The sequence below is a fragment of the Ochotona princeps genome, chromosome 2 (assembly GCF_030435755.1).
Source record: "Ochotona princeps isolate mOchPri1 chromosome 2, mOchPri1.hap1, whole genome shotgun sequence".
Lineage (NCBI taxonomy): Eukaryota > Metazoa > Chordata > Mammalia > Lagomorpha > Ochotonidae > Ochotona > Ochotona princeps.
The window spans coordinates 52,681,814-52,707,292 of record NC_080833.1 but is presented as its reverse complement, the minus strand read 5'-3'; the positions used below and the strand labels follow the sequence as shown (position 1 = coordinate 52,707,292).

At 40.9% G+C, this 25,479-nt stretch overlaps 1 protein-coding gene across 2 annotated transcripts in view; it reads right to left on the bottom strand.

The window, feature by feature from the left end:
* ROR1 (receptor tyrosine kinase like orphan receptor 1) overlaps window positions 1-25,479 on the bottom strand; it is a 404,802-nt gene that overhangs the window by 118,506 nt on the left and 260,817 nt on the right. For both annotated transcript variants that reach the window (XM_058657531.1, XM_058657536.1), the window contains exons 3-4: window positions 12,607-12,894; window positions 11,923-11,953 (exon numbers count right to left, since the gene is read on the bottom strand). In XM_058657531.1, coding sequence (XP_058513514.1) covers window positions 11,923-11,953; window positions 12,607-12,894 — 319 coding nt within the window. The remainder of the gene's footprint in view (window positions 1-11,922; window positions 11,954-12,606; window positions 12,895-25,479) is intronic.

Genomic DNA, 25,479 nt, shown 5'->3' with positions numbered 1-25,479 from the left:
CTGGATCAAAAGTGGAGCCCCGGGCCATAAACTGCTGCCCATACGGGATGCCAGCACTAGCAGGCAGAGGATTAGCCTGTAGACTATTGCACCCGCTCCTCATTTATCTATATAAATGTCAGAGTAACAGAGAGACAGGGAGAGGGACCAAACACATGGATCATCCTCACTATCTTCCCAGATAACAGGAAGCAGGATCAGAAGCAGTGCAGCCACGACTTGAACTGATGATCTAACATGGGATGCTAATGACACAGAGAGTGGCTTAACCCGCTTTTGCACCACACCAGCACCATCTCATGGCATTTTAAATTGTTCAGTTCCTACTTCCTTCTCAGAAATTCAGTGATAGCCTTGAACAACAGCAGCCTGGCAGTTCCTGAAAGGGTGTGGAGCTTAGCAAAATCCCCAACTCCAGTGAATTCACAGGATTTGACCTGTCTAGCACCTTCTGGTAGAGCCCCATTTGCAGGAATTGTCTTTATTTGACTAGACCAGAGGAGGTTCTCAGTGAGAGGATCCCTAGGACCAGGATATATGTAGAGAAAGAAATCCTGCTTGCCTGTCGTATCAATGCCAGCTGGGTACACCACAGTCTGGCTCCAAACCTCAAAAGTTCAAAGGGAGGGCGTGAGGAATGTGAGATCCATCCAAAGGGGGCTCTGAAAACCTTTGACATATTCCTGTTCCTAGAGCTTCCCAAGGGCACACTCACCAACAGGCTAGGAAAGCTGGGCCAGGAAAGACTTGAGAAAGGTGCCATATCCCACCCCTGGCTAACTTTGAGGCTCTGCAGCAGCAGAACACGAATGCATAGGCAGACTTTTAAATCGGTGGCATTCTGAAGGTTTGTCCCCAAAACATGCATAGAAGCACTTGACATAAAGTTGGAGTCTTAATGGCCTGTGTAGATCACTAGTAATCACTAGTTAAGCATAACACTAACATAGCTGAGATTTCAATAACTGTCAATGACAGAATATAAAGAAAACTAGATTAGTTGAGGAATAACCCGCAACAAATGCGGTCAGCAACAGCATACCACAATACTGGCAAGCAGACTTGCAGAACTGCCACATTAAGCTAGTTAATTGTCTAATTTTTAACAAAAGTTACTTCTTTCAAAAGACTGACAAAATCTGCAAGTCTTTAGTTAGACTAGCCAGTCTGATCAGGAAAAAAATACACATGCTACTAAAATCAGAAAGAAAAGAGAAGTATCATTACTCTAGTTATAGAAATTAAAAATAGAAGGGAATACCATTAATAACAAAATGCCAACAATTCAGATAATCCAGATGAGACAGACAAATTCTCAGAATGATAGAAACTGCCAAATTCAGATGAAGATGACCCAGCGCAGTAGCCTACTGACTAAAGTCCTTTCCTTGCATGTGCTGGGATTCCATTTGAATGCTGGTTCACATCCTGGTGGCACCGCTTCCCAACAACCTCCCTGCTCGTAGCCTGGGAAAGCAGTAAAGGATGACCTAAAATTTTTGGGACCCTGCATCCGTGTGGGAGACTCGGAAGAAGCACCTAGATTCCTGTCTTCAGATTGGTTCAGATCCAGCTGCTGCGACCACTTGGGGAGTGAATCAGTGGACGGAAGATCTTCTCTGTCTCTCCTCCTATTTGTATATCTGCCTTTCCAATAAAATAAATATATCTTTTTAAAAAAGAAAAGAAAACTAAGTGAAGGAAAAATAGAGAAAGAGAGCAGCTGAAGCTGTAAATTTAAAACTTCCTAAAAAGGGAAATTTTGGCCCAGATAGCTTAACTTGCTAAGTAATATCAAATATTTATTTGAAGAGTTAATATCATCCTTCACAAACTCTAAAAAAAGGGGGGATGATACTTCTCAAATCATTCTAGGAGGTCAGTATTATTCTGATGCCAGAACTAGAAGATACCACATAAAACTACAGATCAACAAATCTTATAAACATAGAAATCAAAACACTGAACAAAATACCAGCAAATAGAACTTATAAGCATGTAAAATTGAATTATAACCATGGCCAATAGGAAATTATTAGGAATGTAAGCTTGATTTCACTGCAAAAATCAGTATAATACATCACATCAATATAATAAAGGACAACCACCCACAACCATGACAATCTCAATGGACATAGAGAAAGTATTTGCCAAAATTCAACACCCTTTATAATAAAAAACACATTACAAAATAGGCCTGGGGTTAACTTTCTTAACATGCTGGAGGGCATACACAAAAATCACATTGTACAATACCATAAAATGGCAGAAGAGTGAAAACTCTCCCCTCTCAGCAAAGGAAAGGTGCAGAATATCTACTCTTGCTCCTTCTGTTCAGCACTATATTCAACATTTTAATCAGATGGGTTAGGCAAAAATATGAAAAGGATATTCAGATAGAAAAATAACATACAAAATAATTTGTACGTGTAGATGATGTGGTCCTATACATTAAACATCTTAATGAATCCAGAAAATAACTACCAGAGATAGTAAATTTTGCAAGGGTACAGGAAATGAGGTCAGCATAGATATCTCAACTATATCATAATAGGTTAGCAATGAATAATACAAAATGAAAGTAAGTAAGGAATTCATTTAACAGTAGCATAATAATAATACAATATTCAGGAATAAAGTTAATAGGAAAAGAGATATACATGTACACCAAAACTTTACAAAACATCACTTAAAGGCATTAAGTAAATAAATAAAAATACATACATCCCATGTTCATGAATAGGAATAACACTTAATATGGTTGAGATGTCAATGGTCTCCAAACTGACCCACAGCGTTAATGCAAACTCTATCAAAACCATAGGTTTGTACCAAATTTCTACCACTTGCTGCATGTGTCTGTTGGTTAATCACCCAACTTCTTAAACTTCGGCCATTTTACCTGTATAACCAGAGCAACAGTAACTACTTCATGGACTAATTGTGTGGGTTGAGTAAAAGCAAGCATAGGAACATGTCCAGCTAATGTTTGTGGCAGGTGAACTAATGGTCCTCAGTGACATAAGGTTCTAATACCTGGAAACACTATATGTAATGTTTCATGAGAAAGTGACCCTTATAGATGTGGTTAAATACAGCCAAATAATCTTTGACAAAAAGACAAACGACAATCCAGGCAAATGGGAGGGTAATGGGAGGCAAATGCTGTTGGGACAACTGGTTGATAGTCTGCAGAAACAAAAAGATAGACCCACATCTATCACCATACACTAAGATCAAATCTAAATGGATAAAAGATTTAAACCTACATCCAGAAACCTTCAAACTTTTGGAAGAAAATGTTGGAAATATCCTGCAAGATCTAGGGGTAGGTCCTGACTTCCTAAAAAGGACACTAAAAGCAATAGCAATCAAGACTAAAATAAACAAATGGGACCTCATAAAGCTAAGAAGATTCTGTACAGCAAGGGAAATAATCAACAAAGTAAAAAAGCACCCACAGAATGGGAGAAGATCTTTGCGCACTACATAGGTGATAGAGGGCTAATCTCCAGAATATACAAAGAACTCCAAAACGACCAAAATGTCAAAACAAACAAGCCACTCAAGAAATGGGCATGGGAAATGTGCAGACTTGTACAGCCTATATGGGAATCAGTATGGAGAACACTCAAACAACTCAAAATCTGCATACCATATGATCCAGGAATAGCACTCCTAGGAATATATCCAAAACACTTGTTTCCTGAGAAACCAACATGCACTCCTGTGTTCATAGCAGCACAATCAGTAATTGCAAAAACATGGAAGCAACCAAAATGCCCATCAGCAGAAGATTGGATAAGAAAGCTATGGTTCATCTACTCCATGGAATACTACTCAGCTATTAAAAAAAACAAAATGCTGTTCTTTGTGGCCAAATGGGCCCAACTGGAAACCATAATGCTAAGGGAAATGAGCCAATCCCAAAAGGTTAAATACCACATGTTTGCCTTAATTTAAGATGAAATGATGTCAATATGAAAAATAGTATGTGTAAAATATATTATCTCAACCTCAAACAGCCTATCTCACATGCAATCAGATATTGTGAAGTAACCAGCGAACCAACAATCAATGTGAGTCAGACTGCTTACGATCTACATCAAAGAATTGTAAAACCTACTATACTTTTAATACCCTATGTTATTCCGTAATGGGGTGGGAGAGCGGAGAAATCTTCCATCACCCTAGAAGGTGATGGACGTGAAATATTAGTTACTCCTCACTAGGGTATTGAGGATTTCTCTGCACACCCCTCCTAAAACTGTTCTGCACCTAAATTGTTGACATATGTCTTGTTGGAGTTATAAGCCAGTCTAGATTACGCTAAAACTTATAATGAAAATAGACACAAGACAGCTGAACAGTAATCTATAGCTATTTTAAGATGTATAGAACCCATTGTATATAACTAAAATTGAAATGTCAATGAAGTAGTCACAGGATGTGGTTAAGAACTTGCATTTATTTTTAACATATTGGTTACTCAATACTATGTCAATTAATTCCATAACGTTATAAATTGTTGCTGATGGTATGTTGGAGCTTTCAATTGATCGGGATGATACTCTGCTGGCTCTACCTTCAGACCAGAGAAGGTCTCCCTAAGAAGCTGTTGAACTTATCTGGTCAGTAAGATGCTGGACTCTATGCTTGGTATATGCTTGCAATGAAGGAATTTCAACTGAACTTGAACTGTGGTTATGCAACAAGGTGGAGGAATCCACCATAGGGGGAGGTTTAGGGAATGGGTGGGGGGAATCCCAGTACCTATAAAACTGTGTCACATAATACAATGTAATAAATAAATAAATAAATAAATAAATAAATAAATAAATAAATAAATAAAAAGAATAGAAAGGGAAAGTAGTGAAATGGAAAGGGAGAGGGACAGGGAAAGAGAGATTCCACGTGCTTGTTCACAACAGCCAAGTACTAGGCTTGATTTGAAACCGGGAGTCAGGAACTCTTTCCAGGTTTCCCACATGGGCGGCAGTGACTCTGGTACTTGATCTATCACCTGCTACCTACCATTGCACAAACAGGAAGCTGAATAGGAGCCATGCTGTAAACTAGGCATTCTGACATGGGATGTGGGCATCCCACACGATGACTTAACTTCTGTGCCAAATGCCCACCACAAAAGTTTGTGTTTATAAGAACATTACCATTAAAATAAAAAGAAATCTATAAAGTGAGAAAATATTTTAAGTGTACAATTCCAAAACACATGGGGAATTCTTACAAGTCAAGAATAAAAAGAAAACACAATTTTAAGGCAGGAAAAGAAACTGATCATATATCTCCCCAAATAAGACATAAAAATGGCCAATAAGTTCATGAACAGATGTTGAACAGCATCAGTCACTGAGAAAATGCAGGGGTAGGCAACGTGCTATGCAGTGTTAAGTTACCACTTGGGATTCCTGCATGCCACATAAGAGTGCCTAGGATCAAATCTTGCCTCTGCTTATGCTTCTAGATCATCTTGCTACAAATACCCACTCCAGGTAGCATCAGAGGATGATTCACATACTTGAGTCTTTGCTATCCATATGGTACAACCATTTAGAGTTTTGGGCTCCCAGCATCTGCCGGGCCCAGTCTTGGCTGCCGTGTGTATCTGGACAGTGAAACACTAACTGAAATCGCTCTGTCTCTGTTGCTTTGCCTTTCAAGTAAAATAAAGTGAATAAATAAACATTAATAAATTTAAATTATTAAGAAAGGAAATATAAATTAAAACCACAATAAAACATAACAGTATAGCATTAAAAAACACATCTATTTTATTTATGTGAAAGGCAGAGTTAGAAAGAGATGGAGAAATCTTTGATCTACTGGTTCACTCTCCAAATGGCTCAATTACTCAGGTTTAGGCCAACACGAATCCAGGAGCCAGGAACTCCATTCTGGTCTCCTACATGATTGGGGGCATGGAAGGAGAAGTGGAGGCTCAAGAAATTGGGCCATCCTCTGCTACCTTCCCAGGTGTATTAAGAGAGAGTTGGATCAGAAGTGGAGTAGCCAGGATTCAAATCAGTGCTCATGTAGGCTATAAGCATTGCAGGTGAATACCTGACCCACTACACCACAACACAGGCCTCACATTATATTGTCTAAAACAGCTATAATTAACAAGCAAATAAACACATGTTTCTAAAGGGAAATATGTACAAAGGAGAATGTGGTGAAACTGGGATCCATATACATTACTTCTGCAAATATAAAAGTTGCAAGTCTTTTGGAAAATAATTTGGCATTAAGAATTCTGAAAGGCCCACCTAGGTGTATGTCCTAGAGGCTTAAAATTCTCACCCCATGAAAGCATGTATATAGATGACCACTAAGGCATTATGTAGCATAGGCAAAAGGTAGAGGCAATTGAATGTTCATCAACAGATCAATGAAGAAACAGAATGTGGTATAGCCACAAAATACAATATAGCACAGCCATAGCAAGGAGGAAGGACTGAAGAGACCCTCCAATGTGGACAAGTCCCAGACCCATCATGCTAGTGAAAGATGCCAGCATCAAAAGAGACAATTCCTGTGGAATTCTTTAGAATAAGAATATTCACCAAGACAAAAGAGTCAGAGGATATATGAGCTTGGAAGAGTTTCCGAGTGGATTAACATAGACTAAAAGGAAAAAAAGGTAGTGAAGGCTGTGTAGTTCTGGAAATAAAAATACTCAGTTGGTGCCACCCTTGTGGAGCAGCAAGTAAAGCCACTGCCTGCAACATGGGAATCTTGTATGAGCACCAATACGTGACCTGGCTGTTCCAGGTCTGATCCCGCTCACTGATAATGGCCTGGGAAAAGCAGTGAAATAAAGTCAAATCCTTGGAGCCTCTGCCACTCAGGTGGGAGATGCAGATGGAGCTCTTGGCTCCTGGCTTCAACTTGACCCAGGCTGAAGTACTGTAGCCATCTGGAGAGTGAGCCAGTGGATAGAAGACCTGTGTGTGTGCTTCTCTCTCTGTACTGATTTTCTTCAATAACTAAATCTTTGAAACAACAACACTAAGTTGTATATTCAATATTTAATCTTATAGTGAACTATATCTTAATAAAACTGTCCTTAGAAAGAATGAGGGAGTCTGGTGTTATGGGGCAGTGATTCAAGTTGCTACCTGAAATGCCAGTAAGCCATATCAGAATCTGGGTTTCGGCTGCTCTACGTCCAATCCAGATCCCTGCTAATGTACCTGGAAAGGCAGATGGAGATGGTCAAAGCATGTGGGGTCCTGCCACCCATGGGGGAGATCCATATGGAGTTCCAGGCTTAGTCTTGCCAGTGTGGTCATCTGGGAAGTGAACCAGCAAGATGGAAGATCAATCTCTCTCGGTCCCTTCACTCTGCTTTTTGAACAAATTAGTCAATTGACAAACATACAAAGACCTAAGCAGAACAAAGGTTTCCACCATGCACCTGCATACAAAAAGGCCCAGATGTGAAATCCAACAAGAGGAAAGCGTACACATGAGACCTTCTGCCTCTTGGTATCTGAAACCTTAAATACCTGTTACTGGGACTAACACTGTGCGGCAGTGGACACGTCTCCACTTCCACTGCCTTCTGTTCTGAAGCCACCAGGTGACTGGAATGTCACACCATGGGGGTTGTTGTGTGCTGTGGCCCTGCAAAGAACATAGAGTACTGCAGAGGCAGCAGTACTTCAGCATGAGGTTCAGCAAATCTATCAACCTATCAAGCTCCTCTTCCCAGTGCAAGAGTTTCGCACAATAACCATCATTCCAGCATCACCAAGCAGCCATGCTCTTACTTTTCTTTTATATGCCAATCAGTGCTTTGGAAAGTTTTCACCATTTAGAAGAGTTTCACATGGTACAGAAAAGTTACGTGATATTAAGGATTATGTATTAACTTCTCTCCCCCTGCCCAATTTTTATGTCAAAGTCCTGATCACCAGAAGGTGATCTTATTTGAAAGCAAGGTGTTTACAGAGAAGTAATCAACTTAAAATAAGGTACTCTGGTTGGGTTTTTAATAAAAAGTATGCACAGAGAAAATGCCATGTGAATCCCAAGAGATCTGGTGATGTGTCTACAAGTCAATGAATGCCAAAAAATTCTGGCAAGCTACCAAAAGAAGAAAGCCTTTTACACAGCCTATATAAGGAACTAATCCTGTTGACACCTTTATCTTAGATTTCCAGCTGCCAAACTTGTGAACACTGTATTTCTGTTATTCTAGTTATGCATCATGTAATACTTTGCTAAAGCTGCCCTAGACAATATATACAGAAAATAATTCATATTATACTCTCAATGTGACACACACTGAGAAACATGTATAAAACACAACACAGATCCATATAATGTGACTTACTCTACTGTGGTGAGTAGTAACATCTTCTTATTTTTATGTTGGAATTTGGCATGTCAAATTCTTAGTTGAGTTTCAAATTTAAGTGTTGCTTTAGGGATTTTATTGGCAGCAATAGTTTTGCTGGCTTAGAAGCAGAAGTTTCTCCAAATTAAAATTAGATTTGAAAGTAAGCATCACAGTGACTCAAGAGAAGCTTGTCGAACTTGACATCAACAGACACAGGCCAGACAAAGTTGCAGACAAAATAACACAGGTAGTAAGAAGTTTTGCTGAAATGAAGGAAAACATTTATAGAACTAATATATAATAATCTCTGGGTTATATATAATATTTCTGCCCCATAAGCAGAACACTCAGACATGCATAATAATGATTAAAGCAGATAATGTTGATAGTTTCTGCTTTTTAGTTGTAGAAAAAACACAGCTTCACATGTAGTTTTAAATTTTGTAATTCTAAAAGTGTATTTGTCAATGTGGGAAGATAGAACGTATTTCATTTAATAGTTTTGATAGCTTGATTTATAATGTTTAAATATTTAGACATATGGTATGTGGGTCCCCACTTGTTTTTAAGCCCTAGCTCTCTAATTTGTTAGAGGTGGGCCAGGAACCAGTGATAGGAAAGAAATAAAGCCTGAAGCTATGAATGGAAGCCAAACTAGAATTGAAAACCTGCTCCTAGTATTAACAAAAACATTATGTTGAAATCTTGGATGCAGACTCAGGGCAGAGTGACAAATGCCTTCCTGGGCTATAGTACCAAGGAGCTTTCCACCCTCACTAGGATTTATACACCTAATAGTTTTCACTGTTGCAATCTTCTGCATGTCACAATCCTGTCCTGACGTTCATTTTATTTCCCCTGCTATAAACTTAACAATGTCACTTACAAGTAAACATTCCTTTTCCAGAAAAAAGCAAGATACAACTTGACAAAAGCCATTCAGAAAGTTCTGCAATGACATGAAATTCCCAACGTCCATTTTTAAAGAATATTCTTGTCCCCTTGAATGGAGATGTTCTTGGGGGCCATGAAGACAGGGGTAGGAAGACAGAGACAGCGAATGGTGTTTTATTTGGAAGTTCTTACTCTCATTGACAAGGTAAATTATCACTGAGAGATGAGAGAGAGAGAAAAAAACACCACTAATTTCTAAGAAAAAATATTTTTAAAAGATATCAAAATGCCAACTAACAATGCCAGAAAGTTGACAGAAATTAGCAAAAGGCTATGCAGGATCTGCAACTTGGATTGGATTTTATTATAACTACTTCTGAGCAGTTATGGCAGCTCTATATTTCATGTCTCTATTCAACAACAAGATGGGACAGGAGATGTGGTGCATCAGGTCGAGCTTCCACTTGGAAAGCCCCCCATACTTTATTAGAGTTTTGGGTGCTTGCTTACAATCCAGTTTCCTGCTAACGTGTCCGAGAAGCAGCAGGTGATGGCTCAAATGACCGGGACCCCGAAACCCATGTGGGAAGCCTGGATGGAGTTTCAGGCTCCTAGCTTTGGTTTGGCCCACCCTGGTTGTTGCAGGCATTTGAGGAGTGAACCAGTATATGGAAGAGCTCTATTTCTCTCTTTGTCTCTCCATTCCTCCTCCCTTCTCAATTTTCTCTGACTTTAAAATAAGTGAAAATAAATAAATCCTTAAAAAAATGAAGAATAATCAGAAAACCAACACAAAATAGGTATTATATTGATAGATATTTCGAGCTGTGGTTGTGCTACATTAAGAAACTTCACTACTCTCTCACAGACATCAATTTTTCAAGATTGTGTGCAACCTTTGTATAAAATTAAAAACTCAGAGAGACTGAAACTGCAAGCATTAGAAAGCTATCAGCAGAGAAATAAAGAAATAAGAACAAACATTATTCCCTATGCAATGCACACAACTATTTGCATTGCATTTGCATTGTATGAGAGCAAGTAATCTAGACATGATTTTAAGTGTATAGTATAATATTCCTGTGTAATATGCAAATAATGTACTATTTTGTGTAAATTACTTCAGAACTCCCAAATTTTTGGCATCTTCAATGTGTCCTGGAAGCAACTTCTTTTGGACACTAAAGACAATTGTACATTATTCTAGACTTAGAACTTAATGTTTTTTGTTGTACTCTGTGCTATGCATCCTACATACATGGTCTAATATTACAGTCTCATGAAATAAACACTTAATCTGTTAGCCTCCAAAAAAGGACAAAAAGTGCTTAAAAATAATTGATAATATAAATGTAACACCGCGAGGCAAATGCAGCAGTCAGGAAGTCAGCCTATTAGTCAAGACAGATTTGTATACTACATTAACCAATCTGGGATACAAGTTATCAGCTACATTTGAATCTCAGATTAATAGGAATAAATAGGTACCAGGGTGGAATGCATTTTTAAATAAAACTTCAAAAGGTCTCCTCATATAACCAATTGTGAGACCATTTAAAAAAAAGATTAGCTTGAAGAAATGAGAGGCAGAATGACCAACTTCTGATCTGCATAAGATCAATCAGTATTTTTTTTACCTGAGCGAGGAGAATGCAATTAGCACTTGGGTGATTTTAAAGACTCTTTTACCGTAGTCTTTAACAGGCTGATGAAATGACAGAACAGTGTGGCTGAAGGCCAATGTTTATTTTTACCCATTAGCTATTTTATTAGCGGGATTGTGAGCCCCTGGGCCCCAGGGCACACAAAAGTGTATTAAAGTATTCCACACTGTAATTAAGTGGCACAGAGGGGATTTGAGCAAAATTAAGTGGGTGTTCTATTTGTCATGGGTGCAGACTGGGCCAGACATTTTGATGCTTTCATGACATACACTACTGAGATGTACTTCAAAAGTCTATAAAATATGGAGGATATTTTCATGCAAAGCAAGGATTTTTATAAATTTCCCCCCAAATAAAAGTATACATAAAGAAAATAGTGCTCCAATTGGGTACTCTTAGAGTGAAAGATGAGGATCTCTGCCAAAATAAAAGACAAATGTATCAAGAACAGTATCAACTAAAGGAATGGGATCTTTAGACAACATTAGTAAGGGACTCAAGATGAAGAAATGTCTATGTACTTCTCAACCAAGCATGGGAATGCCCTTCCTTGTTTGAGTCAGAACTTGTACCTCTGAGATCATTAAAGGGATTAAAATATGGCGATCACGGTACTGTTGCCCTGTTCAAAGCTTAAGCACCAGATATGCTTGCAGAACCATAGCAAAGTACCCTCACACTTAAAGTCAAGGTTCCTAGGGAGGTACTCAATTGTTTTCTGTTGGTTTTCACCAAATCTACCATTGCCACTAAGTGTTGGATTCATCTTAAACAGAGTTCATTTATCAAGCTTTTTGTTTTCATAATTGAGATTACTAACAATGCCAGTCTCCTGTGAATCTTTACATCAGAAAATACCAAAATGAAATGAAGGCAAGATATAGTGCAGCAACATTTGGAAACAAGTGCTTGGCTCAAGCAGAGGACAACATTGCCTTTGCCCCAGAAACCCTTGAGAAATGTTCAGAAATGGCAAGAAAGGAGATACAAAGTACTTACGATGATCCTGGACTTGCAGTGGGAGGGGGGCCTGAAAAAATGAAAGGAAAACAAAAGTAACAGTCAGTCTGGGTTAGCGGAAAGCGAGTGTGGGTACAGTGCAACCATCACAGAGAAAAGTTCTCAACCACTCAGAGGGAATATTTATTTTTCTGGGATTTTGTGTTTTGCTCCAGTTCTCCCCAACCACTTCTATCAAAAAAGCAGACCAGCGAAAATGTGTCTAGATCCCACAGTTCAGAGCCCTGAAAAATGCCAAGACAAGTGCTAAAAATGGACTCACTGGAGCACACATCCTCACACTACCCCAGGATTTTCCCATAGGAGGGTGAGCTCATGCAAACACACAGACATAGGGCATGCTTGTGCCAAGTGCTTCCAAATCCTCTGGACAAAGAGCACCCTGGTTGAGGAGAACTCAGTAGTGTGATGTTTGGAGTAGCAGATGCGAGGTCAGACTGGTCTATCCTCCAATCTTGTTAATTACTAGCTGGGCAATCCTGAGTGTGGCAATATCAACTGGGCCTTGGTACACTTATTCGAGGAAATAAACTTTCGGTTGTGGGCATTCAATACATTTTGAGTAACTGCTCATTCCCTCCATTCTTGACCCCATGGATCTTTGCCATCCCACTGTATTGGATGGAGTAAGGGCAAAAGCCAGACCCAGTAGGAGATGCTTACCAAACTTGACAAACAAGACTCCAGTGGTAGAAACCACCTTCTTGCCATTAGTTGCCACACACTGGAAGTAGCCTGTGTCTGTGGTGTCGAGGTTTCTAATCCGCAGCCGTGAGCCATAGTTGGTTGCTCGAAAGGACAGTCTCCGGGGCTCCTGGACTACAGGTGCATCGTTTTTGAACCAGCGGATAGTAGGAGGCGGATTCCCAGAGACTTTGCAGTGGAGCTCTGCAGTCTGCCCCAGGGATGTGGTGATGTTATTCATTGGTTCATCCAGAGTCAGGTAAGAATCTGTGAGCACAGAGAAGGCAGATGTAAGGGACAGACAGTTGAGAGCACTTGCCAGTGACTTAGATTTATTTGCTCATACCCTGGGTCACAGGGACACTCATAGCAGAGGTCTAAGAAGGCAGACGGGGAATGAAGTGAAAACTATCACCAAGAACTCATCACTACTGACCAATCACCCACACAACTTGACCCGGAGTCCACAAATGAGTACATTGCACCCATTGGGTATTTGTACCTTCCATATCAAGACAAAATGGGCGTCTGTGCTTCAAACCCTGAACATAATTCACATGTCATGTTTGTTTCAACAATACAAAGAAGAGGAAAACAAGCAAAATTCACAGATCTCTCCACCCCCAAATAACACTACACTGGAAACCATTCTTTCAGCCTGTCCACTTTTGATGATAAAAGACAATAGAGACAAAATCAAAGCTAGAAGAGGCAGGAGCAACACATTCACAAGAACACAGCACGAGGTCAGGCAGTATGGCTGACACTCTCCTGTGAGTGACGACAGCAGGTTCATGAAGGCCAGGTCAACCGGACACAAAGCACTTGAGCAACAGACAATTCCAAGATGATCTGTATAGTTGTTTCCATTATAGACAAAAATTCAGTTCAGTTATGTCTCAGATGTTGAGATGTGATTTACATTCTGTGCAAAGCACAGATTATAATTCTTTAGTTCCTTGAGCACTGACAAATGCATATATCCATAAAACCACCGCTCCGTCTATATAAGACCTCACCAATATCCCAGAAAATACCCTGGAAACTCTGTAGTCAACCGCTGCTGCCAACCACTTCTTGTCACTCCACTCCCAGGCAACTACTGTTCCGATTGCTATCAGCACAGATTAATTTTGCCTGCTCCAGAATCTCTTATAAATGAAATCACACTTTACTTTTGAGATTTATTGCATTAAAGTTTTATTTAAGCTTATTCAATGATGCTTAAACATCATATTAGTAATTAGCTATGGACTCTAGCTGTAGAGAATATGATTTATTTTAAGAAAGTAAAGTTGAATATTTTTTAAAAATTTCTCTGTAATTCAGACATATGGAATTTTCTTTGGTTCTATTTTCCTGACCTTCCTGCTTTGAGTAGACACCTCATCATACTCTCCTACTGCCTTGATCTTCCCCTAGTCCCAAGCCTAGGATTGATGGTTTATTCTATTTTTTTTTTGAAGATTTATTTATTTTTATTGGAAAGGTGGATATAAATAGAGGAAGAAAGACAGAGACGAAGATCTTCCATCCGATAATTCACTCCCCAAGTGAGTGCAATGGCCAGTGCTGTGCTGATCCAGAGCCAGGAGCCAGGAGCTCTTTCAGGTCTCCCATGTGGGTGCAAGGTCCCAAGACTTTGGGCCGTCCTTAACTGTTTTCCCAGGCCACAAGCAGGGAGCTGAATGGGAAGTGGAGCTGCCGGGATTAGAACCGGTGCCCATATGTGATCCCGGTGCATTCAGGGCGAGGACTTTAGTCACTAGGCCATGCCGCTAGGCCCTGGATGGATGGTTTAGCACCTGTCTTTACTTCAGAGCTATATCAGGCCTAGATCAACAAATTCTGAGAAGGAGTGAGTCTTCACTGCCTTTTTGCTGTGTACTACTATTCAATGGATCTTTCTTCAATGATGGAAATAATCCATAATTCACATTGTCTGATTGGTAGCCATTATCCACACATGACTTATTGAGAAACAGAGCTAGGACGGATGAGGAATTGAACTTGCAGCTTTACAGAACTACATATGGCTAGTGGCTACTGTACTGGTCAGCATAATTAATGTACAGTAAATTTGCTGAATTCAGTGGAATTATATTAAAAAGCTGCTTAAGGGGCTAGCAATATGGTGTAGTAGGTTGAGTTTCTGCGTTTGGCACCAGCATCCCATATTGTCACCAGTTTGAGGCCTGCTGCTCCTCTTCTGATTCAGCTCCCTGCTTATGGTCTGGAGAAGCAGTGGAAAATGGTCCAAACAAGTCCTTGGGATTCTGCACCTGTGTGGGAAACCCAGAAAAAGCTCCTGGTTCCTGGGTTTTGGATTTACCCAGCTCTGGCTGCTGTGGCCATTTCAAGAGTAAACCACCAGATGGAAAGTCTCTTCCTCTCTCTCTGTCTCTCCCCCTCCATCCTTTTCTCTCTGACTCTGTCTTTGAAATAAAATTTTAAAAATCTTTTTCAAGAAGCTACTTGACTGGGAAATGTTACCAAATGTCCATAAAATGAGTTCATAAATGCTAAAACCAAATGGCTTATTATTCATTTTCTTCAAAGATAAATTGGAATGTGTATTGTTAGGGTCTAGAAAGCCCACAGGAGGATGTCACATGTGTGAATGGCATTTATCATGTGCTTACAGAAGAAATGAGATTAAGGATGACTATCACTCACTCTGTTACCATAATGACACTCTTCATCTCACTTAAGTCAATGAATAATTATCCTTCCCAACAGAATCACAAGCCCATAAATGATTCTGCAAATGCCTTACTTCCTTACATTTTTGCTCTGGTTTCTATCTTGAGCATGTTTCTATAATCTACATACATTTCTAGTTGATCTGTGACTGTGTGTGCTCATGAGTAAGAGCACATGTGTTCCTAAGATGTCTAATGTATGCCTATAAAGTAGGGAGATTAATTAAGATGACTTCATGATCACTGTCATTGCTGCACAGCCCCATCTCATGCCTTGAGAATGCACGTAGCTGTGTGTACTTTATACAAGGAACCTTAGAAAGAGCAATCACATCACAACATCAATATCAGCATAGAGATGAATAGTTTACTGTCTCAATCCTGGAATTGGAACACTGGATTTGAATCCAATTCTCTTCCTACTTGTTTGACCTTCAGCAGACCATAACCTCTGTACTTTAATCAAATGAAAAATCAGGAATATTAAACAGGGTTCTACATGGGAAAACTGTTACAGAAAGATTAAAATAAAATCAAATGGAGTAGATGCTCAGCTTTAAAGTTAAGACACCCACATTCCAATCAGGCTAGCTTGGGTTTGATTGCTCTGGCTCCTAAATCAAGATTCCTGCCAGTGTCTACACTGGCAGACAACAGTTATGGTTAAAGTTACTGGATTCCCAATACCAGAGCAGCTGTCCTGGAGGACATTCCCAGTTTCTGACTTCAACCCCATTCAGGTATTTGTCGTTAGTCTGTCTCTTTTCTCTATTTCTCAAAGTAATCAATTAAATCAAGTGACATCCATGGAGCCTTAAATCTGTCTTTGACAAAAAGTGAGCACACACAAATGTCAATTTATGTTGTGTCTATTATTTTTATAGTAACTTCAGCATAATACTTTTCAATTTACAAAATGTTTTCATGGCCTCTCTCTCTGGTCATCCCCAACAATCCAGGAAAACAAGAAAGGCACATTAATTACTATGATTTCCTAGTAGCAGATGAGGGAATTCTATCTTGAGGATTGTGGATTTGCCCCCAAATTTCCCAAAACCCATCACCATTGGCCTTCAATTCTGAGGTTCGATTAAGCACCTAAACAAAGTCTCTGAAGGCAACTGGCTAATCCAGTTGTGAAATCCCACCATAGGCCAGGACTTCACTTTGATGTCTACAGGCACAATGATCCAGCGAGAGAGAAATTGTTATCAGTGATTTTGTAACGAGGAAACTAGAATCAGGGAGGTTATATATCTTGTCCAAGGCCTTATCTGTGGACCAATTCATATCCCTCTGGCTTCAAAAACATAGATCTTTCCATTCTAATAGACTATTGAAGTCTTAAACCCCACCAAAGGCTGGGTTTGGATTTGGAATTTCTTCCCCAAATCTGGCTAGCTCCTGGACACAGTTCTACCCACGTGGTTACACCTCTCCCTTTAACTCCCACTTGGTCTCTCTTGTTAATGGGACTAAACACTAGCCATGGGCTCTGGCTGGTGGTCCAGTTTCCCTCTGGGGATCCAGTGTCTCATTTGACCTGCGCTCTCTAGCTATATATTTATAGAATCTATTTAAAAACAAAAAATGAAGAATGCAGGGCATTTAACATCAGCATGATGCCAGAGAACAAAGAAAATGTAAATGTATCTTTGTGTTTACTGAATTAAGATGTCTTGGCACCAACAGGGAATTTGGTTTCAACTTTCCATCAACATAAAAAGCAGGTTTAAATTTGTTTGCCATCTGTAGCTGCTCATTTAATGAGTAGCAACACTAACAAATGGTTTCATCCTCAGCTTGGCAAAGACCAGAAGCATCAGAGCTGCGTTTTGCCTAACAAAAAAAGCATTCTGCAACTGGAAGGGAATAAAATAACATAAAATAAAAACGCATGTCTGTATCACTGCTATCTTTTTTATTCTTCACAAGGCCCTGGCCAGGATCCAATCTTTTCCCAGATGCAGCTGGATCCTTCTGTAGCAGCCTCATAGGTCCCACTCTTATCATTGCACCAAAGCTTGGAAGAACCCTAGTAGATTCTGGACTATGCATCCCAGCCAAGGGGGCCACTGTCAAGGAAATTCACACAATCAATCAGCTCAAGCTCTAAGCCTGCCACCAACTAGTTGTGTGTGGCACACAGGCACTTCACCTCCTTGTGCTTTGGTGTCAAACTGTAACCTAGCCCCTGGGCGTTGTCCCCTACTGTGGTAGTTTGTGTTTTCAAACAAGGAACAGAAGAATCCCTGGATGGCAGGCAGCAGGTGCCCATTGGACTTGAATGGCAGACAGAATTATTTAGTCTCTACATTTACACCTGCTGTTTATATATATTTTTAAAGTGTTTGATTCACCATCTGTGACAATGATTCAACAGCAAAAACTATTCGAAATTTTCCTCCTTTTCCCCTAAACTACAAGTGTTGAGGAAGAAGACTGGGGTGTGGGAAAGGGTATAATTTAATTTCATAGAAAAAAAAAAAGAATTCCAGTTCCACTGAGTCCACATCTAGGGTGACATTCCTAAAAAGTTGATGATAATGACAGTGACAATGATGGCTACATAATAATGATGGGGTAATAACCCACTCCAAATAGTACTTATTAGCATGGTAGGTATGAACATGTCACACATGTGAAACTCAAGGCACAGAGAAGATAAGAAGGTTGTCCAATAAATAGAAGTGACATTTAAAATAAACTGATTCTGGAATCTACAACAGGAATTCTTAGGAGAGAGCACCTTTTTTCGTTTGTTCCCTTCACAAATGCTCAAAGTAGCAGAGTTAGGCCACTCTGAAGTCAGGAGCCTGGAGCTCCAACTGGGTCTGCCACAGGGGTAGCAGGGATTCAAGTAGTTGAGCCAAAATCTGCTGTCTCTCAGCACAGCTACTAGCAGGAAGTTGGATCAGAAGTAGCGCAACAGGAGCTGGCAATGTGGTGTTATCAATAAAACTGCCAGCTGTGACACTGATCACCCACAGAAGCTCAGGTTTGAGTCCTGGCTGCTCTACTTCTGACCCAGCTTCTTGCTAATACACCTGAAAAATATACCAAATACTTGAGATTCTGCAACCAACATAGGCAATGAGGATGACATTCCAGGCTTCTGACTTTGGCCTGGCCCGGCCCCAGCCATTGCACCCATCTGGGGAGTGAATTAGCACATGAAAAATCTCTCCTTTTCTCTCTGTAATTTTGCCTTTCATATAAATAAATCTTCAAGAGTTCCGTATTTTTTATTTGAAAGGCAGATTTACAGAGAAAAAGAGAGACAGGGAAAGAACCACTCTCCAAATGGCAGCAAAAGCCAAAGCTGAGCTGATCCAAACCCAGGAGCCAGGATCCTCCTCTAGTCTCTTATGTGGGTGCAGGGGCCCGAGAACCTGAGCCATCCTTTGCTGCTTTAAGCAGTGACCTGGATTGGAATAGGAGCAGCTGAGACAAACCAGCACCCATATGGAATCCCTGTGCTGCAGGTAAAGGATTAGCGTGCTACAACAGCATGCAGGTCCCAATTTAAATAAAATTAAAGAAAAAAAAAAATCCTGCAGTTCCAGGACCTCAAACCAGGTGTTCCATTCAACATGGGATGTGGGCATTTCAAGCCCATTGTATTAAGCACTCATTTCCAAACACTTTACTGAAAAATATGTCTCCCATTCACCCAATGGTGAGAAGAGTAGCACTGTCTCGTCTTGAGAGCAGCCAGCTGGAGTCTCTTGTTTCAGCAGCCAATCTGTTGAGGTTTGGTGTATGACTGAAGAAAATCTGATGCTTCACACATTTGGAAAGGCAGGATTTTTTTTAAACAGCATTTCAAATAATTTAGGATATTCTTTGGTACCATGCCAAAATTTAACAAATGATACTTTTTAAAGGTTGGTTGCAATGTCAGATCTACAGTGTGGTGCCACTACTTTGATGAGTGTTAAGGTCCCAGCAATTTGACTCATGACTGCTTTGTAGAGTAAGATTAAGATCTCTCTTCGAGTTCACAAAATCATGACAAAATCATGATGTGGACTCAAGTTCACTGCTCTCCATAGCTGCAGTTTTCCACCCCTCTGGGTGCCAGTCTGGAACGAGGCTCTTAGAACAAAATGGTTTAATACACACCTTGAGTAGCAGAAGACAGAGACTAGGGCACAGCTCGCATGGCATGCGCTTTACTTCTGAACGGATAGGCTAGGGCTTTGGGGAAGTCCCAAGTGAGGGGGTCAGATCTGTTCAACATTTGGGATTCTGGATAAAAAATGATTTGTGATTTTTTTTTTATGATGTAGGAAAATAACAGGGTAGTTTGGAGCATCTTCTCCCATTGTATATGGAAGGGAATAATCATAACTATTTTTTTTTTGTCTTTCTAAAGTTTGTTCATTTAGTTCAAAAGCAGTGTGACAGAAAAGAGTCTTCTATCCACTGATTCACTCTCCAAAAGGCCACAACAACCAGGGCTGGGCCAGGTTGAAGGTAAGAACTAGGAACTCTCTGAGTCTCCCACATGGGTGGCAAGGGCCCAGATATTTGGGTCATCATTTGTTGCCTTCCGAAATTAATCAGCAGAAATTGAATGGGAAGCAGGGAAGTCAGGACTCATGCTGGAATTTTGATATGGGATGGCCGCTTTGCAGGCAGTGGCTTACCCAGTTGTGCCACAGTGCCAGACCCTTGGAGCGCTAGCTAGCTAGCATTACTCTGAGTGTTTGCAGGGTGCCAATTACTGTTCTGAGCATCCAAACACATTAACCTCTTTAAACCTGAAAAGAATCCAGTGAGGGAGATACATCTTTTATCCTAATTTTGGAGCTAGAGAATCTGTAACCCAACTCAGAGGAGTGAAGCAACTTCGTGAAAGACACACAGTCAGAAAACAGCAAACAAGACTCACAGCTAGTCTTTTGGCTGCCATTGTCTGAAGCAGGATTTCCCAGGCACCCTAACTGGATTTCCTACGTCCTTTGCACGACCAGGACCAGGACTCCAGAATCTTTCTGTCTTTTGTCTCTAGTTCAGGAAAACGCCCACTGGTAATGAAAACAATGAAATCACCATGAGTTACTCATGATGTAACTGGCAGCCACTGTTGAGAATGAGCTGCTAAAATACAGCACAGGCATCTTTTATACTCAGGCTTAACTAACCTAAAAAGTGAACTGTAAGAAAGAAGTTGGTTTATGGGCTCTCAGGGAATTGGGACTCTATTTCCTCCCTTTTCCCTTTTCCCATACTCTCTAGCACTCCATGTGTTATTATGAACTTCGTAGGCCTTTAATAAATGCTGGTTGATTAAGTCAATGGAAGGCCCCAGTGAATTTCCGGTAAATTAGCTGTGGAGACACCCCATGCATTACTGACCCACTTGACAAGATGTCATATCCACAACTCCGCAGATCCCTCCCAACATGACTACTTAATTTTCAAACTGCCCTCCCATCTCTCCGTAGGGAGGCAGGGAGGGCCAAGAGTTAATAGTTCCATTTTGCAAGGTGAGAAAACTGAGATATAAGAAATTGAACAGTCTTTGGCCATGGCAACCCAGTCAGCTGAGGAGCCGGTCACAATTAGGCTTCGGCCTTGGGTCTCAGTATCAAAAGAGGCAAATGCCAAAATCTAAGCGCCTACACGAGCGATCTTTTTTAGAAGAGGGAGGAGGCTCCCAACATGAAATAAAATGCTTAGCTAAACATAAAGGAAGGCTGCCAAACACAGTTAGGTCATCCCATTTGACTTTGAGAGAACATTCTGTTCACGCTATCAACCTGCATTCACTTTCAGCACACTTCACCATAAATACTTCTGACTCACTATCTCGGGAAATATTTCTTATCTTAATAAACTCAATGCAAAGCATAATCTAAATCAGCTTGCACATTCTTGAGTCTGAGCCACAAGCTGCGTTTAATAAAAATCAGCCGCAAAAATAGGGACTTCTGAATCAGCGCAGTTCATTATCAGCTGTGGGGCCGGAGGTTGGCTGCAGGAGCGGGAGGTAGGTACGATGAAGGCACAGATGAGCTAAGGCCTTGGGGTGTCCCATTGGCTGCATCCCAGTTCCCAGGGTGCAGCCTCACCAGAGGCACTATTTATAAAAGGAGCCATAGTACCTTGAAGGGTGCTGTGGCTTTAGACTGTTTGGCCTTAGAGCTGGGTACCGCCTCTTACCTCCTGTGACTCAAATCTTGTTAAGCCCCAGTTTCCTCCATTGTAAGACAAGGCTAATCCTTGTATTGGTCTATGGGGGTTAAATGAGATACTCCTCTCTGGAACAAAAAAAAAGGGTTCCAGGGCAGGTGTCTGGTACAGTGGTTAAGGCATCATTTGGGATGCAGCTACACTCCGTCAGAGTGCTTGCATGCGAATCCCAGGTCTCCCCACTTGCAGTCCATATTCTTGCTAACGTGTGCCCTTGGAGGCAGCAGATGATAGCTCAGGTGCTTGGGTCCCAGTCACACACGTGGAAGATCTGGAGTGAATTCTGAGCTCCTGTCTTTGGACTGGACAATTCGGCTTTTTGCCGACATTTGTGAAGAGAACTAGGAAATGGAAGATTTATTTCTGACACTTGGGTGCTTTCCCCACTCAATGATTCTATCTTAATTATGTTTCTTAAGATCTATTTTACTTCTTTGAAAGGCAGAGAAACAGAAAGAGAGACACACACATAGAGATGGAAAGATCTTTTATCAGCCATTTCACTTCCAGTCAGGAGTCAGAAATTCTATCACTCTTCCATATGAGTGCTGGACAGCCAGCTCCTTCAGCTGTCTGCTGCCTCCCAGAAGCATGACCAAGAAGCTGAATTGGAAGCCCAGATGGGACTTGATCCCTGCAATTTGATTTGGGATGTAGGCATCCCAAGTAGTGGCTTAACCCTCTACACCATAGTACTTGTACGATTCACTGATCCAAAGTGGAGTCTAACACTAAGCATTTTTTAGACCCTCCCAAATGATTCTGACACAGTCTAAAGGAGAACACTTTGGCCACAATCATGATAGCTATCATTTCTGACCATCAGTTCTTTTTGTTGTTGTTGTTGCCTGTTTTCTTTTTTTTTTATTATTATTTTTAATTCATTAATTACGTTGTATTATGTAACACAGTTTCATAGGTGCTTGAATTCTCCCCACCCCTCCCCAAACCCTCCCACCATCAGTTCTTGCCTGTCTTCCTGTTAAGCCCTCTAGTTGATCCCTCGTAAATAAAACAAAAATGCAATGTATATGTAATAAAAGATCATCACTTCTTTTAAAAAAAAGATGTCTCCAGGAGGATTTACCACTATAATTCCCATTGCTGCAAAGAAACCTGAGCTGAGACATTAAGCCTGTTGTTGGAGGTCACATTAATGACAAAGCGGAAAGGCGTTTTCCATTCACTAGTAGCAGAATGTCCCCTTGTGAGCCCAGAGATGGCTCAATGAGCAGGGAATAGGGTGTTTGGAAAAAAAAAAAAAGGAAGAAGAAATGTATAGTATTAGCCTGGGTCCTGCTGGATGTCACAAGCACTAATGTAGCAAGCTGAGTTTGGGACAGCGACTTCTGAGTGGGTTTTAAAAGCGTACACTGATTGGGTGCATGGTGTGGTACATCACATAAAACTGCTAACTGAGGCCACATTCCATCACAGAGTGCCTGCAACTGAGCCCTGCCTCTGTTCTCTGCTCATGTGTCCCTGGGAGGCAGCAGGCGATAGCCCAATTACGTGGGTTCCTGCACCCATATGAGAGATCCAGGTGGACTTCTGGGCTTTTGCCTGGCCCAGCATCAGCTGTTGTAGGCATTTTGGAGAATGAACTTGTGCATGGAAAAATCTCATTCTCTCTCTGTTTCTGATACTCTTTTAAATAAATAAAAATAAGTCAATGCACAGAAAAGAATGTTTTCTTTTATAAAAAAAATTAAAACAGTGTTTCCCAGAGCAAAGACGTCAAATAGCCAATGACGCAGTCCCCTTTTGGGTAAAAACACACATAACATCAGAAATAGTTCTGCAAATGTGCACTTAGAGTAAAACCCCCTATAAATCTGGACTAATGGGAAAAGACAGCTGCCTTTATAGGTCTTTCCTTAGGAAGCCTGGTAAGTACACACAGCAACTCAAACGAGTTTAAAACCTCTGCTACCTAGAGGCTTGTTTAAATGAACAGGTCATTTTTATAAGTAGGCCAATTGTATGCAAATGCACTCTTAAAGCTCAGGGAACAAAAACTACTTTTTCCGCTTGTGTAGTTGAGATCTACACAGCCTGAGAATGGCTGCTTTCCAGCATTTAGATGGGCTCTGGATCCTCTCTACAATTACTAAGTGTGGGAGGGAAGGAAATGTGTGTTAAGACCTGATTCTATCAGGCGTTTTGCATACGTTACTATATTTTATCCTTACCCAGTTCCTGTGATGTGTGCAGTTCTTTCCAGCCACATTTTAAGGAAGATTAAAAGGTTTATACAGGTTTTAGCAAAGCTAGTTCCATCCCTCTTGGGCCTGGAGCTTGGTTATATTGGACACCCTCTACAACATGCGCTCTCCCAGTTTGTTGGCATCAAGGAACTTTTCTACCATTCACTCTCCGGAGTCTACCCAGATAAGACTTCCTTTTCAAATCCAACATGTCACCGTCAATAACAGTCTTTATTTTTATACCAAATGCAGGTTTTCTAATGGGGTCATCTACAAGGTTTCTAGTTCCAAGCTGTTGTGGATCTCATGGGTTAAATGCTGATGGCCTGTTGAAATTCCTTTGTTGAAATCCTGGGGCCAGCACAATGGCTTGTCTGGCTAATCCTTAGCCTGCAAGCATCAGCATTCCTTATTGGCATTGGTTCACCTCCTGGCTGCTCCAGTTCCCATCTAGCTCCCTGCTTGAGGGCTGGGAAAGCAGTAGAGGATGACCTAAAGCTTTGGGACCCTGCACTCCGACTGGAGACATGGAAGAAGCTCCTGGTTCCTGGCTTTGGATTGGCTCAGCTCCAGCTGTTATAGCCATTTGGGGATTGAACCAGCGAATGGAAGATTCTCTTTCTCTCCTCTCCTTTCTCTAAAAAAAGCAGGGGAGGGGGTTGGGATAAAAAAATTCCAATCTTTAACATGATGGTGTCAGGAGGTGGGGACTTCAGAGTGGGGCTTTCTGACAACGGATTAAGACCAGATGTGGGGCCCGACGGCATGGCTCAACGGCTGGGGTCCTCGCCTTGAAAGCCCCGGGATCCCATATGGGCGCCCGTTCTAACCCCGGCAGCCCCACTTCCCATCCAGTTCCCTGCTTGTGACCTGGGAAAGCAGCCGAGGACGGCCCAATGCATTGGGACCCTGCACCCGCATGGGAGACCTGGAAGAGGTTCCAGGTTCCCAGCTTCGGATCGGCGCGCATCGGCCCGTTGCGGCTCACTTGGGGAGTGAATCATCAGACGGAAGATCTTCCTCTCTGTCTCTCCTCCTCTGTGTATATCTGACTTTGTAATAAAATGAATAAATCTTTAAAAAAAAAAGACCCCATGTGGAGCCTTGCCTCACCTACCCATGTGGGAACATAGGAAGGAAGCCTCACTGTGACCTGACCATGCTGGCACCTCCATCTTGGACTTGCAGCCTCAGGACTGTGGGAAATCAATGATCCAGTGTGTGGTGCCTTGTACTAGCAGCCACAAAGGACTGACAGTGGATTTTGGGGTTAAAGTATTCAACTACTTTCACCTTGATTTTCAACCATTTTCTATTATGGAGGGGGCCATCATTTTGATACTTTATATTTATCATGTGTGCATGTTTCATTTCATAACAGGAATACTGGAAGGAAAAGGCAGAAAAACCCTTCATCACCAAGACAATGGCTTGATTTTGACATAAACAAATTCTTTTCTAGACCAATTACAATATTTTATTATCCTCTGTCAGTATTATGAAATGCATGAAATTGATTCACCTTACATAAAAAAGCAATGAAAATTTAAAAAATAAGTTTAAACTAACAAAACAAAAAAGTGTCAGTAGTTAAATGAGTTCCCATATACCCCTCACTCCATTTCCCCTATTAACCTGTCATATTAGTATCTGTCACGATTAATGAACAACACCCAGCTTCCTCTATTTTTTTTACCCAAACTACTTTTATCCCTCCGATGGTCTAGTAATCAACATCGTGG